Below are 16,298 nucleotides of genomic sequence, written 5' to 3' on the forward strand. Positions count from 1 at the left end.
ATCAGCCGTCCTATCACGAATAGCACCAACTTTGAAGTAAATACATACAGTCAAGTTCAAAAGAGAGGGAGAGCACCCAGCTGAGAGACGAGAATCAACCATGGTGAGAAGCAACGAAACGCGAATCCCCTTGCTTAGTTTCAGAACTCGTTCCCTTCGGACAACACACTTCTCCTGCGCCGCTGTGTCGCGATATCCGAAACTTGCGGCACCTCGGATTCTCCAGAGAGCCTCAGCAGCAGCAGGTCCGAATTTCTCCTGAAAACATTTCGGAGCACAGTCGAAAAAGGAATTCGAGCCGTCTTTGTCTGAAGTTCTTGGTGTTTGAAGAATCGACTTTTTGCGTCGTTGGTTTCAAATTGTGGGATTTTCGAGCGTAAATGTGAAGAAACTGCTAGCACAAGCCAATTGACCTAGTGAAAAGTTGAGAGAATCGTAGTACATGATAGCCGCAGTCGACACGACGCGATTGATTAGTGAATACATTTGCGTATGTGATTGACCAAGTCTAGTGCCAGAGTTGTTCCAGTTTGCTGCTGTGTATGCAAAAGAGTGTGTGTACCCCGTTACGTAAGTGTGACTCGTCCTCAACTAAAGGAACGTGAGGAACAGTGCAAAAAAAAACGAACAGCCGCAGACAACTACGACAGGTCAAGAAACAGTACCCACAGTAGAAGAAGCAACAACAAAAAATCGAAGAAGACAAGCGAAAATTATCTGTGGAGCGAACGAGACTTCGAACAAAAAAAAAAGCAGAATGAGCAATAAAGTAAGTCAACAAAAAGCTTGAACAGCCTCCTCCTCCGCAGTAGAACGAAACAAACCAAAACAACACACATCATCCGAAGTCGTCGTCATCAGCCGTCAGGTCATAAGCAAGGTGTTGTTGTTGTGCAAATCAACACCACCGCCACGGCAAATTCTCGCGAGTTATCCAACTTTACGACTGTGTTGGTAAAGTGGGTTTACTTTTAGGCTGATTCAAATTCAAAGAACATCGTCGCAAAATTCGACTTTACCGAAGATCACCAAACAATACTACCTCATCCTGCAAACAAAAATCAACAACACCTCGAACCAGCCTACCACGGCATCAACGAAACAACAACACTGAATCAACCCAGTCAGCTCCGGCAACCTCGCCGCAGCTTTGAATGGAGTTCAAGTTCAAGTTGGTCAGGTTTTTGCCAGGCAGGCCAGCCAGCAGCTGTGGCTGGGTGCTGTTCGTGCCTCCTTCTCGCTGCTGAGGCGCGTTTGATTGTGTGAGGTGAGGGGCTACTTCTCTTCTGTCAGATGTTGACTTGACTCGACTGTTTCTTCCGATTGGGTGGTGTTTGTTGTTGTTTATCTGCGCAAGGGAGAGGCGTGGAAAAATGGGAAAATTATCTATTAAACATATTTCGATAAAATTTTATCTATTTTTTTTTTTTTTTTGCATGATGAGAACACTTAAAATGTCATGCGTCTCCTTGACAACTCAACTCAATTAATAACTTGATAATTCATGGAAATTCTGGAGTTTTTTGTTAGATTTTCACAAAAAAGTGGATATTCTCCGGTTTTTTAGAACATAGTACTAAATTTTATAGGTTTTCCGATAGTTTACATGATTTTGAACCGAACTGCATCATTACCTAAAATTGGCGAAATAACATTTGGGACGGACTAGCTTCGAGCGGCAGTATTATTAAAGTGCAATTTTAGGGTGTTTTGTGTCAGTAAAAAAGATGGTATTAGTTCTATACCAAAAGTTATCGCTTAAATCTTTAAATTTTACCTTTGAATTTTAAAGATTTATTTTGGCAAGTACTTCTTTTACAGTGTTGTTTCTCAAATGCCTTTGTTGAATTCCCGATTTTATCCCGTCAAAAACAATGTAAATGGGCCAACGCCGAAGTGTAAACAAAGAGCCTGTCCTGCTCGTTCCTAATGTAAACATCCACTGACGTAAGCAGGACAGACTGTTTGTTTACACTTCGGCTTTGGCCCATTTACATAGTTTTGCTTGAAATATAGGCATTTCTTACTCAAAGAACAATTGCAAATCAAAAACTGTTTGTGAAAAGTTAATACTAACAATTGAACATTTAAAAAAAAGCTTGTAAAATTTAAACTAAATAAAATAAAATTTTAGTAAAAATAGAAACTCAATTTTTTTCCAATTTCAATTAGTGTTTATTAGAATTTAACAGTCCTGCTCCAAGATGTTACATTTGCAATTCAGAAATTTAGAGAACCTTTCAACTGAGAACAATGCATAAGCCTTAACAGGGAGGATACATGTTTCTAAGTTTAGATTTTGCTAGCTGCGTTGTTTTTTAGGGAAAATAATTTTTTGAGAAAAAACCCTAGATCTAGATAGAAACTTTATATTACAAAAATACATTAAAATTAATTTCCAAACAAAGTTTTTGTTCATCGGTTTTAACTGAAAAATAGAGGAATGATAAAGAGCTCGTGTGGATCAATCGGACCGCGCACTGGACTCACAATCCAGAGGTTGCTGGTTCGAATTCCGCGGCGGGCGCTCTAAAAATTCTTTGTGTAAATATGGGTATCCGGCGCCGTCGCTCCGTGCCGTACTCAAACACCTAGGAGTCCAGGACGGCGAAGTCCTTGTAGTTAAAAAGGAAGACACTAGTGGTTGGTACTAGCAATGGTGGCCGACAGCTATAAAGTCAACTTCGTTTTTAAAGAGCAAAAAATGACTTAATTATAAATTTGATTCCTTTTTTATTAAAACGCGCCTTAGTATGTTGACAATCCATACTAGTAAAACCATATTGTAAACGGATTTCTTTAAAATTTTGTGATTTTTTATATTTAATTCTGCACAATAATGATGATTTACCATGTTTCCGTTTTTCAATGTTTTCAATTATTATTTTAATTTAATTTCCAGTTTAATGAAATGTTATGCTTTATTTTTCGACATTTTTCAAGAGGCAGCTTTTTGGATTTATGTGTGGATCAATCGGACTGCGCACTGGACTCACAATCCAGAGATTGCTGGTCCGAATCCCGCGGCGGGCGCTCCAAAAATTTTAATGTAAATATGACTATCCGGAAGACAAAAGTGGTTGATACTAGCAATAGTGGCCGAAAGCCTTCGTTGTTTGGTCGTTGCTGAAATTAAGCTCTAGTTTCAAATAGGTTTGTCAACGACTGTTTAATGTTATTTTTTCTTTTGATAAATTTCTATTTATTTATCAAACACATAACATTATGTTTAGTGCTTCGCGATATTTGCTAAACTGGAAAATAATAGCTTTTTTTCAAATATATTAAAATAATTGATTTTATTTCATGTGCTCAAAACGCATTGAATGCGATTGAATTGAAAATAGTACAAAATATTATAAAATTATTCAACAATTACCAGGGATGGAATAATCGAAAAAAATCGCTTGCAAACTTTCTTCACCCGTGAAAGAGAGAGGAGGCAAATCACGCAAAATAAAATCGCCCCCGAACTTCTCCAAGAAAATCAATCTGTTGATGATTTTTTGTTAATTTCCTTGTCAGCACAACTTAAAAATATTTATTTCACTTTGTTTACAGATATTGCCCATCTACAAAATGTGACAGGTCATATTTCGACGTGTGACGTTACACTTACAAGTGTAGTAGTGAAAAAGATGTTCCGCCGAATAATCAAGATGATGATTTTTTTTAGATTGCTTTTACCGATCTTTCGTGCGCGAGAGAGAAGAGCCATGCTCCCTTCGGATTTTTTCTCTTGATGAACGTCCAATGATTTTCTTTTGATGATGATTATTCCATCGCTGGAAGTTACAAATTATTTTTCATGCAAGCATGCTTGAGATTCCTGATATTTCCCTACTTTTTGTGAAACAATTTATAGATTTTATGGCTTTAATGATAATCATTCAGTCTACAATTCCCGTTTAAGTTTGCATGAAAAAAAAAATTATATAAGTTTGTAACAGAAATATCAGCCAGGAAATCTCAGAAACGCCGTTTTCCAACCGGACACCGAATTCTTGTTGAACTTGTTCCAAATATCCAAATCATCTCGCAATACACAACAACAAGTGGAGATGTGTCATGTCCAGTTTACCGACCACAACCTGACGAATAAATAGCAAAACGAGATAAAATTCCTCAAGATACCCTACACTTTTCTGCACTTGCATGTTATAAAATGCCCATCAATTACGCGTTCTCCCCTTTTAGGGCTGCAGGTTACGAAACCGTTTCATCCTACATGGAGAAGAACGCAGCATCCCCACCGGTGATGCCTACCTGTTCTGGGACAGAAATTACGACGCAAAAAACCGGGTTGTCCGCGCTGAAACGAGACGCGTCCGAAGAGTTCAATGTGCTCTCTGGTCAGTCCGCAGTGAAGCTAAAACTTGATTTTTGTTTCTCTACGCTGGATGCCATCGAAGACGCGAAGGAAGGAAGAATCGATAACCGTAAATTGAACTTTTTTTTTGGTTAGCAACCTGCCCTGTGAACGATAAATAAAGATGAGGGATTTGGTTTGAAGAAAACGACAAGCGCGTTGAAAACTGTGCCAATTCGATCGAAAATAGAAATTTTTAACGACTTTCGGACAGAAGGCACCGGCTTTCGAATGTGGCTGCGAATTTGGCCAAGATTTTAATCGAAAATGTAAACAAAAAAAAAACGGCGCTCACGTTTATGAAGTCACCAATAAAACAGGTTTTAATTTGTCGTCAGAGCCAGACCGGGCGGGTCGTGGTTGAGCTCCATCAGCTGATTTCAAGCATAATACAGTCTGGGCAGTGTATATCTTCCGAACTGAGTCATGACCATACCTGAGGTTGGCTTCGTCGGTGTCAATAGCCGGTGCTCGGATGGCCGTGGGCTATTGGTTGGGCTTGTGCGCGTGCGTGCTGAGCCGGTTTATTATCATCTGAGGATGACCCGTTATATTGTTTTGTTTGTTATGAAAACGTGATCTGTGGAGACTAAATATAAATCATTTGGAGAATATTTTTTTATCTCATTTGTGCAATTGATTTATTATTTCTGATTATTAACAATAATGTTAGAGTGTATTAAACTTTATTAAATACACTAAATTCTAAAGCTTCCATTTTCAGTACAACGTACAATTTCCCGGAGTTACAAAATTCCCGAGAAACGGGAAATTTTCAACAAATTTCCCGGGAAATCCCGGGAAATTTGAAATTAAAAAAAAAAATATTCTGATCCTGATTCTGATTAATATTTTGCAACAGAATTGTACAGAACAGCAACTTTAATGGTCAAAATGAGTGTGAGGATTTTTTTTATGGTGAACGCTAGTAAAAAATCATGCAACTTTGAGGAAATATTATGAATTTTCTAATTTTTATGCTGTCTTTCAAATTGTAGGGGAGATGGGGGTGAGGGGAGAAGTCTCATAAAATTTACACAACAGATAATTTTGATCTCAAATTACGTACATATTGTTCTACCAGTAGTCCGTTACAGAAATGACATAAATTAGTAGGTCTAAAAACCAATTTTCAATACTTTTCAGCAATTTAAAAAAAAAATTGAAATCGTATATATATGAAATACGCGGGGTAAGACGGCCACCCATGTGGGGTAAGACGGTCCGTGCTATAAATTAACTTAATAACTTTGCTAAATCCACCCAAATACTTACAGGGTTGGTTGAACAGACTTCTCTGAACATCATAACTATTTTGGTTGGAAAAATAAAATTTCAAATGTGAAAAAATGCTGTTTAAAAAATTCCATATTTTGGCTCAGTGAATTTCATATTATTGCGACCACATTTTATGAAAAACTGTGAGTTTTTACTACAAAACAAACACAATTTGATGCAAAATAATTAGTTTGTGTATTTCGATTAGAATAAGTAAATCATAATTATGTGAACAATATTAAATTAGCGATTTTTATGAAAAGTTGGGTAGGATTTCATACTATTCAATGAGTTTTGCTATATCACAGCAAAGAATTTTGTCGAACCGGTAGTTAACGGCATTTTGATAAAAAATGGATAGTTTTATTGAAAATGCTATTCCTTATCTACAATTATGTTTCAAATTACGGGTGGCTGTCTAACCCCCGGAGGAGGTGGCCGTCTTGCCCCCAAATAACTTATTTAAAAAAAAATTAATAGCTCATCGCATTTTTAAAACTTTTCCGAGGGACATAATCTAGGGAAAACTTCAATTTAACATGAAAAAATATTTGAAGACAGCTAAACATATTTTTAACTAACAAAAATGCCTAAGTTGTTATTTAATGAAAATTACATCCAATTTCTAGTTCAAAAATTATTTGTTTATTTTGAGCTATTTTTATACTATTTCAAACAATATGTTTGGCAAAGGTGACTCCATATACATTATTTAGAATGAGGATCAGTATTGCTACACATTTTAGTAATATTCATTGGTTTACTTATTAAAACAGTGGGGAGGCCGTCTTACCCCCAGCTCCCCTGCCAAATCGAAACAAAATATTAGTCATTTTTGTTAAGAAATATTTTTTAAATCAAAGTGTTTGTGTGTGTGTGTGTGTGTGTGCAGCCAACCAAACGGGACCACGCGGTCGCTTCTTAAAAATTGAGTTGTTTCCATGTATTTTAGATTTTAAATTCTATACATGCAAATAACTCGCATAGGCATTTGGTAGGTGTTAGCTCTGCCGAGCTTCGGTGACCCATTTCTACGCAGGCTAGCCGTGCGCGAGGTACTTCAGCTTGAATCGACAAGCCCCGCCCTAAAGAACGTTTGCATCAATCGGATTCAAACGTTATTTAGCACTTCCGAGTCCTTGTCAAATGGACAAAGACCCAGCACGTATATAGTTTGTAGTAGTAGTATTCCTAATTCTACCAATCCAAAGGACGGGGGATCGAACCCCGGTTCGAGCGACTTTCATGTTTCGTTCATGTTAAGAGTTTCAAAAATTCATATTTCCTGATCTTTCTCGTTTGGAGCAGATGGGAATCGAACCCAGGATCATTCGCTTTCAAAGCGAACACCGTAACCAGTCAGTCACGGCTGCTCCATATTTCCAATTGGAAGTTTCTCACCCGAAAAGCAGCATCATCCGTCAAACCGGCAGCGATTTCATTCACTATTTCGTCACGAATCCGGCGACTTCTCGAGCCGCCTGCATTTTGAGCCGCTCAGAAATCGAGCCGCCAATCTCAGCAAACGTTGCCTACTCCCGCCCCCTTCACACACTACTCAACTCCTTAACATTTTCCTCAGCAATTTTCACAACTTTACAACAATACAAACTTGGAAAATCCACCCATTTTCTCTTGAAGGCCACCTCCTGTATCGGCAGAAATTTCTGACCAAAATATAACAAATGGAGCATGAGCATGAGCATGAGCATGGTTGACTGCCAATGAGCTGCTACTCCGTTATTGACAGATCAGCTGAAGTTACACAATGAACCAACAGATGAGTAGTGGGAGCTAATCATCCTCACTGTATAACCCCTGAAGATCTCTGCTTTAAGTCAATACCGGCGCCCCCCCAAGGAGATGCAGTTCAACAAAGGTAGGAATGTTAGTCCGATAGTTGAAGTTGCAGACTCATCAGACACAGAATTTGTCGCTCTATACCTGTTGACACCGCATGAGACCGTTGAATCCACAGCATCTCCTTCAAGCATCACGGGAAGTGGGGGAATTGTGTTAGTAGGGGAAGGAAAGGGAAGGTCAGGATTCATCTTGGTAGATGATATGACCAGAATGTGAACTGTGAACCATAATCGTTGCCTTCTGAGCTACGACGCTATGAGAAGGACTTATCATTCGCGTATTTTTTTACTTTTTACCGCCGGCGTGCCATCCGAGCAACGATGCTTTGGGATGGGCTTTCAACACGAAATGAAATTTGAATTAACGCATTATTCGGTAACGTACAATTTAAAATAGATCCGTCGTCGTGCCATCCGAGCCACGATGCTAAGGGATGGGCTTTCAAAACAAAATTAAATTTTTAGCAACGTATTATTCGTTATCATGTAAACCTCAAATAGTGCTGATACACCGAACTGTTTCAATCGATTTAATGAAATTCTTCGCGCATGACTTCTTTGCAACAAACTTCCCCACGAATTTACCCAGTCCGGACCGCGAACAACCGGCTCAACAACAGAAAGAAAATATATACACGACGACGCGAAGCCTTCTATCAATAAATTCAAGAATTTTCTATCACTTTCTCGCGGATTCTCGCGCGTCGGTTCTTTAACCGATCCCCCCCACGAACACCACACGACTGAGGGCCAAACTCCCAAGGCCACCACGCGACACTTTTTCAATGAATTCCAGAATCTTCTATCACTTTCTCGCGGATTCTCGCGCGTCGATTCTTCAACCGATCCCCCCGACGAACACCACTCGACTGAGGACCAAACTCCCAAGGCCACCACGCGACACTTTTTCAATGAATTCCAGAATCTTCTATCACTTTCTCGCGGATTCTCGCGCGTCGATTCTTCAACCGATCCCCCCGACGAACACCACGCGACTGAGGACCAAACTCCCAAGGCCACCACGCGACACTTTTTCAATGAATTCCAGAATCTTCTATCACTTTCTCGCGGATTCTCGCGCGTCGATTCTTCAACCGATCCCCCCGACGAACACCACTCGACTGAGAACCAAACTCTCAAGGCCACCACGCGACACTTTTTCAATGAATTCCAGAATCTTCTATCACTTTCTCGCGGATTCTCGCGCGTCGATTCTTCAACCGATCCCCCCGACGAACACCACGCGACTGAGGGCCAAACTCCCAAGGCCACCACGCGACACTTTTTCAATGAATTCCAGAATCTTCTATCACTTTCTCGCGGATTCTCGCGCGTCGATTCTTCAACCGATCCCCCCGACGAACACCACGCGACTGAGGGCCAAACTCCCAAGGCCACCACGCGACACTTTTTCAATGAATTCCAGAATCTTCTATCACTTTCTCGCGGATTCTCGCACGTCGATTCTTCAACCGATCCCCCCGACGAACACCACGCGACTGAGGGCCAAACTCCCAAGGCCACCACGCGACACTTTTTCAATGAATTCCAGAATCTTCTATCACTTTCTCGCGGATTCTCGCGCGTCGATTCTTCAACCGATCCCCCCGACGAACACCACGCGACTGAGGACCAAACTCCCAAGGCCACCACGCGACACTTTTTCAATGAATTCCAGAATCTTCTATCACTTTCTCGCGGATTCTCGCGCGTCGATTCTTCAACCGATCCCCCCGACGAACACCACTCGACTCAGAAATTTCTGACCAAAATATAACAAATGGATTCAAAAAACTCCGTTCGGTGACCGAGATTTCTCCTCAAAGTGTCACTTCTTCACAACACCCAAATCACATGAAAACCTGCAAAAATCCGTCAGAATTCTTGTACCACTCAAAACACTACACTACCGAAAGAACTTCTCGCGGAACTGTCCCGCCGGAAAGTCTAAAAATGGCGAACCGTAAAACGTCACGATGAAAAATTCTAAACGAAGAGAAACCAAAAAACGCGGAGCGCAAATACTTGTCAACCAACGGCGACCAAGGATTGCTGCGATCCTTCTTTTTTAAATCAAAGTGTTTGGACAGTGAAAATCTATGATTCACAACAATAAAATTTCTTTAAAATTTGTCTCAGTGACCATAAAGTTGAAATCATGCAGAAATAATGTTTTTCATGGCAAATTACTCATTTCAGAACAAGTATTTTCAATGAAATATCACTTTTCATGAAAGCACAACTCAAAGTTTTACAATATTTGAAGCGAGTTTTTGAAATATGGTTGCATTCTTTAGGTTTCATATGATACGAAGTTCATTTTTTAATGATGTTCCATGGTTCCATTTATGATATGATTTTAGTTATTTTATAAACAAAACTAGTTTAAACGAATTTCAGCCTAAATTCTGACTTTTTAACAATTTTACCTTAAATTTATATGTATTTTTTAAATAAAACTTATAAAGCTTAGTTAATTAAATACAAACATTGTTTTTTTTCTTTAAAATTTTATCAGCAACCATGATTAATTTGACGTAAAAAAAATTTGAACACCCTTTATCTGATTTTAAAAAGAAAAACTATGACCAGTCACCCCGGAATTGAAACTATGAATTTTTATCGTAACATTTTTTTTAAACACTGTTGATTTTTTTTTTTCCAAAAACAGTGCATGGACTTTGTGTGGCCTACCCAAGTACATGCTTTGAAAATTATAATGTTTATAAAAACCGTACCAGTAGGAAAATATTCTAAAAATAAATTGAAATCCTATCAATGTCACCCCGGTTTACGCTATGTAAAATTGAGGTGAATAGTCACCGATTGTGAATCGACACTCAATAATATGTTAACTGAATAAAAGTTCATAGAAAAAAAAACTGAATAAACAAATTTAAAAAAAAAATCGTTGAATACCAATGTCCAAAAGCCCAAAAACGTAGACAGTTTTCAGCTTCTAATTCATTGTTATAGAGAAAACCTGGACATGTTGTGAGCATTGAAGTTGCTTGTCACCCATGTTTACGGAAGTTTTCCAAAACTTTTTGCGATTGACATCGAATGAATTCTAAACTAGTTTAAATCCTACAAATAGTTTATCTTCAACTAAAATTACAAAAGCTTGAAAATCTAGGTAACCCAACAAAAAAAAAAATATTTAAGTGTGACAGCTGTTTTAGTCAGTTTGTTGCACTATATTTTGATATTTTTGATTGATTTCGGTTAGAACAGACACAAATCAACTGAATACTTACATCGATGTGTATATTTTAAGGCTTTTTCAGGGCTTTGAAAACTGCTGACTGTATTCCCGATTCGTCCAAGTTGACGGAACTAAATGTTAAAAAATGCTGTCACCTCACATTTCAAATTATCAATCTTGGTACGTATGATAAGAAAGCAAACAGTCTTTAAATTGAAGCATAATTTAAAATTCATGAATTTCAAATTCAGTCCTTGAAGACGCCGTTAGTTCAACCTCCCTTCCAGCCTCGTCTGTTGATTTTCAGTACAAAAATCCCATTGATTGTTCACATCCACCTACTCGAGCGCCAATACCTGCGGAAGCGTGCTTCAAGAAGGTAAACAAAGCCGCTCCAATGTGTACATTCGTCATATGGTTTCGAGCTGGTGTTATCACCTCGACGATCGCCAGCAGCCGGCCGTTCTGACGCTCGTCAGGCACGTACTTCAATCGGCCAACCCTGGCAGAGGTATACCGCGTTGTGTGAACAGATTCTCTGTTGTACACAGTGAAAATTGATTTGTCAGAATTAATTTGATTCCGAAATTTTTCCACGGCTGATTCTGTGTGTTTCTGTTAAATGAAACTCTGCTAAATAACTCGATTTTTGTAACAGATAAACCGACTCCTTATTCTCTGATCGTACTCCAGAAGCAGTTTGATTCCTCGTTACGTGTTTGCGATAAGGACGGTTAGCTGCTTGTGTTTGTTCCAATAGATGTTTACTCGCGCAGGTTGTTTGAACAATTAGAAGAGCACTGATGCTACTCAGCAGGTGGATGAGGGTGCTTGATTAGAAGCACGTGTTCAGAACGCACGTGGGCTTCGCTGTAGAGATGTTAGATGTGGTATCTTCAAAGTTTTCAGTCGAGTAAATTTTGTGATACGATTTGAGCAGAATCCCAAGAATGTGCTAATCATGTTGTTTACAGAACAATTCGTCTAATCCAAATAGCACGTTGACGGGGGGTCCAATATAGATTATTTTTACAACTTTTAGAGGCTTGTCTAGCACGCGACAGAAGTTAGTTACTACGCTGATAGAAACTCATTCGATCTTGCTGTTATCAGCCGAACAACAATAAACATTGTACCAATTATCTGCGACCATCTTTGTTTTCGCACAGTGACATACATATTGGAGCTTCCATTTTTAGACGTGTTTTTGTTTTATTTAAAGATAACAGCAGTTTACTAAGAAAAAGGTTTCTTTGAATCATACTTTATCTTCTCAATCTCTCCTTCATTTTTTAAATGTTTGTTATGGGCAGCCTCGCGTCTCCATCATTTTAATTTAATTTAAATAAAACAATGGAGACGCATGGTTGTTTGATTAAATCAAAACGATGGAGACGCTTGATTGTTTATTCTCTTTCTTTTATCCAACTTTCATTCCAGGTCGAGATAACCGGCGGCGACAAGATGGACGAGGAAATTATGGCCGACTTTAGCCAGCGGTTCAACGAGATGCGCCTGCGGAGTCACCTGGTCGATTGCACCTTCAAAGTGAACGGCGGGGACAAGCTGTACAACTGCCACAAGCTGATCCTGGCCGCCGCCAGTCCGGTGTTTGAGGCCATGTTCTACGGGGCACTGGCCGAAAAGCAGACGGTCAAGATTGCCGACATTCGGCCGTGCGTGTTCGAGCGGATGCTGGACTTTATCTACGTGGGGACGGTGGACTTTGACGCGATTGCCAACATTGAGGAAACGCTTGAGCTGTACTATTGCGCCCAGAAGTACATGATCGACAGTTTACACAAGCAGTGCGTCAATTACTTTGGCAACAACATCAAGCCGAACAACGTGCTGAAGATTCTGGACATCGCTTACAGTATGAATCTGGAGGACATTATCTTCTCGTGTTTGTGCGTGCTGAAGCACTTTCTCTCGTCCGGCATGAGTCTCAGCAATATCATCCTGGAGAGTAGCCATCACTTGTCCAAAAGCTGCGTTGATTTAATCCTCGAAGACAACTACGAAGTGAAAGACAACATAATCTGCATGATTCGTGCCTGGTGCATCACCGAGTGCGAGCAGAATCGTCTCGAAATGTGCAGCGACAGTTTGAAGACCGTCCTCCAAGACATCGAGCTCCCAGATAAGCTCAAAGACACCATCGTAGACTGCAGCTTCACCAGCTTCCAGCCGATCACCACCGGCGATAAGTACAGCTGGACGCCGATCCAGCGAATCCACTACAAAGCCGTCCGGCCTCTCATCATCGGTGATGAGATGAGCTTCGAGGCGAGTCTCACCTGCAATCGCTTCATCGTACTCAAATCCCTCTCGGCCAACACCCGGCTAACGCCCCAACTACTCACCCTAGATCTTCAGCGTCGCGACACCTACACCGAAAACGTTACCGTTGAGATTTGCTCCAAGTTCAACAACAAGGTCGAAACGATCTATCAGGAGCAGCACCTGATCTGTGATGTACCCTTCAACACCAGCATGGAAGTCAAGCTGGAGCATCAAATTGTCCTCTTTCCGGACATTGCCTACCTGGTGCGCATCAAGTGGGGACCGGAAAGCCTCGGCTACGAGTACCCGCGCAGTATTCTGTCGTCGTACGGCAAGAGCAAAAACTTCCGGGTCAATTTTAGCGAGAACATCTATCTCGAAACCGATGGTAGCATTTTGAACGGAATCGTTTGCGATCTGTACAAGTGAGGAGGGCTTTCAAATTCTAGCTAGAAGACGAACGCGGGGTGATGTTTCCGATCATCCTGATAAACTATTCTTAAACTACACTATACTGAGATATTCGTTCATCCTATGATTAAAACTTTTAAAGTGAATGCTAACTATAGATATCAATTCTAATAAATTTCAAATTACCTGTATCAGATAATTGACTAAACACATGCTGTGCAGATGTGAAATAAACTCTATGAAAAGTTTGTGAGTGTTTTGGCGTTTTATTTTTAAAATTTTATGTATTAATATCACATTCCTCAAACCATGTTTTTGATACCTAGCTGAGTATTTCAATAATTATGATAATTTTAGTGCCCAAAAAAGTATAGGAGCAATTCCCTGAGGTTTCGGTCATTCGATATTTTGTTGTATTTTTTATTCCGGCTAAAGGCTAGTACGCTGATCGGAAGGAAAGGGGTCAAGAAATGGCTTTACGAACAGCAGAACAAAGGAGAGGGAGCGATTTCTTGAGGCTTTTCTTCACCCTCTCTGACTTGCTTGCGCTGACGCTGATTTTATTCTTGCCCGGTTCCTTCCGAAGTGCGTATACCGCTTAAAACTGTTTTGATGCTTTCGGTATGCCCAAAGAAGCCATTTTGCATCATTATTATGTCCATATAATTTTCCATATAAATTTGGCAGCTGTCCATACAAAAATGAAAATTCGAAAATCTGTATCTTTTGAAGGAATTTTTTTATCGATTTGGCGTCTTCGGCAAAGTTGTAGGTATGGTTAAGGAATACACTTAAAAAAATTATACACGGTAAAAAATTGTGATTTTAAATTTCATTTTTTGTCACTTAAACTTGATTTTCAAAACAAAAACCTTTTTTTTTAATTTTTATTTATTAATTTTTTAATCAGTGTCCATGATGCCCATGATAAAACATTTAATATTATGCCTTTTTGAAAAATAAGTCTTGTTTTAAATATTCTGAAACTATGTATTGTTTTCAAAAGGATCCGAAAATTTCACGAATGTTTCATATTTCAACATCGACATTAAAAAATGATATGGGTTGTTTGGGTGAGACTTAGAAAACATCAATTCTTTTCATGGCAATATCTCAGCAACTAAGGGTCGTATCAACAAAGTTCGAAAAAGCAAACTTTAATTTTCTCAGCTTTTCTAAAATAAACAAAGAAAAGTACAATAATTATTAATTAAATTAATTAAATGAATTATTAATTATTCTTATTATTTTGGGCAAGGAATACCCATACCAAGTTTGAGCCAAATCGAAGATTTTTTGACTGGATCCCGCTAATTTGTCGTGGAATCGCTGTACATAATTATTAATAATTAATACAAATATTTAGGGTACGTTATCCATTAGTGGACCCCTTTCCTATAGTGGACCCTCTGAAGGGGTTTTGATGAAAAATTCAATAAAATCACAATTGCAAGCGTGTTTTTGTCTACAAATCTTTTATTTGGCAAGATCAGCATCATTTAAAACAATGTTGGCTGACATTGACGTGTCCTTTCAGCCAAAATAAGTGTTTTGAGTTCGACATCTGAAATCAGCCATGGCCACTAGCATTTTCACAACAAAACTGCATTTATATTTTATGATTGAATTAACTATCCAATCATTTTTTGACTGATTATTCAACTTCAGCAGGTCGAAATAATGTAAGTTTAAGTAACTTTACTAAAATAAAACGAAGAACTGTTCATTTTCGAGCAAAAATTAGGGGGGTCCAATATAGGACAACGAAAATCCAAACTTTTCCAAAAGTGGACCCCTGTTAATTTAACTTACAAAAATAAAGAAAACTGTGTATTTAAGCAAAAGTTTCTCTTAAACATACAAAGAATGCTTGTTGTAATCAACTTAAACGCATATTTTTTCAATTATGAGTATAAATATAGCTGTTTTTATGTTAAAAGTACCAATATGCTGAAGCCGAAAGAATTTATAATTAATCAAAACTTTAGTTAATGGTACTTAACTAAAGCATCATAGTTGCAGTTTGAAATGATATTTTATAATAATAAATCAATAACAAAACATTATTTTTAAATAAACATGAGTGGTTTTATCAGCAACTGTAAACAAAACTATTTTTTAGTTTCGGTCAATCATTTATGTAATTAATATGGAAAAAAATGCATCAAGATTACTTTTTTTTAAATTATTTTTATGTTTACAGTGGTTTTTGAAACGTTTTCTCGGATCTTTTTCGGAAATAAATGTGTTTAAATGTCCGTTAGGTTTTTTTGTTGTTTAAAGCCAAATTTGTTAACAAAACATATTTGTTCATGATGAAAAGTGAGCAAAATCCAACTTTTATTCATTATATCTATGATTAGACCTACACCATGCATCAAAACATCAAATATCGGTTAAATTTGGTATAAAAATAACAGCTTGCCTATAGTGGACCCGGGTCCACAATCGGATTATGGACCCGGGTCCACTATAAGAAAAGGGGGTCCATAACAGGCAAAAAAAAACTTTTTTTTCAAATGGCTATTTTTCTTCTCAAAAACAAAAAACTGATAAAACAAATAACTACTCAAAATTGTTCAAAACACTCCAGATTCCATTATTTTGTACAAAGGGTTATGAAAAAGTGCTTAAAATATAGAAAAATTGTGAAATATGTGCTTCGGCTCTACTAGGGGGTCCACTAATAGTTAAAATACTAATGGTTAAAATGTCAACAAAGGTCGCAGTTGGGCTCGCAATCCAAAAGTGGTAAGTTCGAACCCTGGGTGGATAGTTTTTTTTTCATAATTTTTTTTTATTAGGTCCTTTTTGGTACTGCATGGGACCTGGTTCAGTGTTGCCACATGCTCGTCTGTATCAGAGGGTCCAAAAATCTGTCTTATCT

At 38.5% G+C, this 16,298-nt stretch overlaps 1 protein-coding gene across 1 annotated transcript; it reads left to right on the top strand.

Annotated features, from left to right (window-relative positions):
* Positions 1-140: 140 nt before the first annotated feature.
* LOC120427762 (kelch-like protein 25) lies at positions 141-13,659 on the top strand. The gene is made up of 2 exons (XM_039592672.2): positions 141-769; positions 12,155-13,659. The coding sequence occupies exons 1-2, from the start codon at positions 758-760 to the stop codon at positions 13,427-13,429; spliced, it is 1,287 nt and encodes a 428-aa protein (XP_039448606.1). The 5' UTR covers positions 141-757; the 3' UTR covers positions 13,430-13,659.
* Positions 13,660-16,298: the final 2,639 nt, after the last annotated feature.

This window comes from Culex pipiens, chromosome 2, assembly GCF_016801865.2.
Source record: "Culex pipiens pallens isolate TS chromosome 2, TS_CPP_V2, whole genome shotgun sequence".
Lineage (NCBI taxonomy): Eukaryota > Metazoa > Arthropoda > Insecta > Diptera > Culicidae > Culex > Culex pipiens.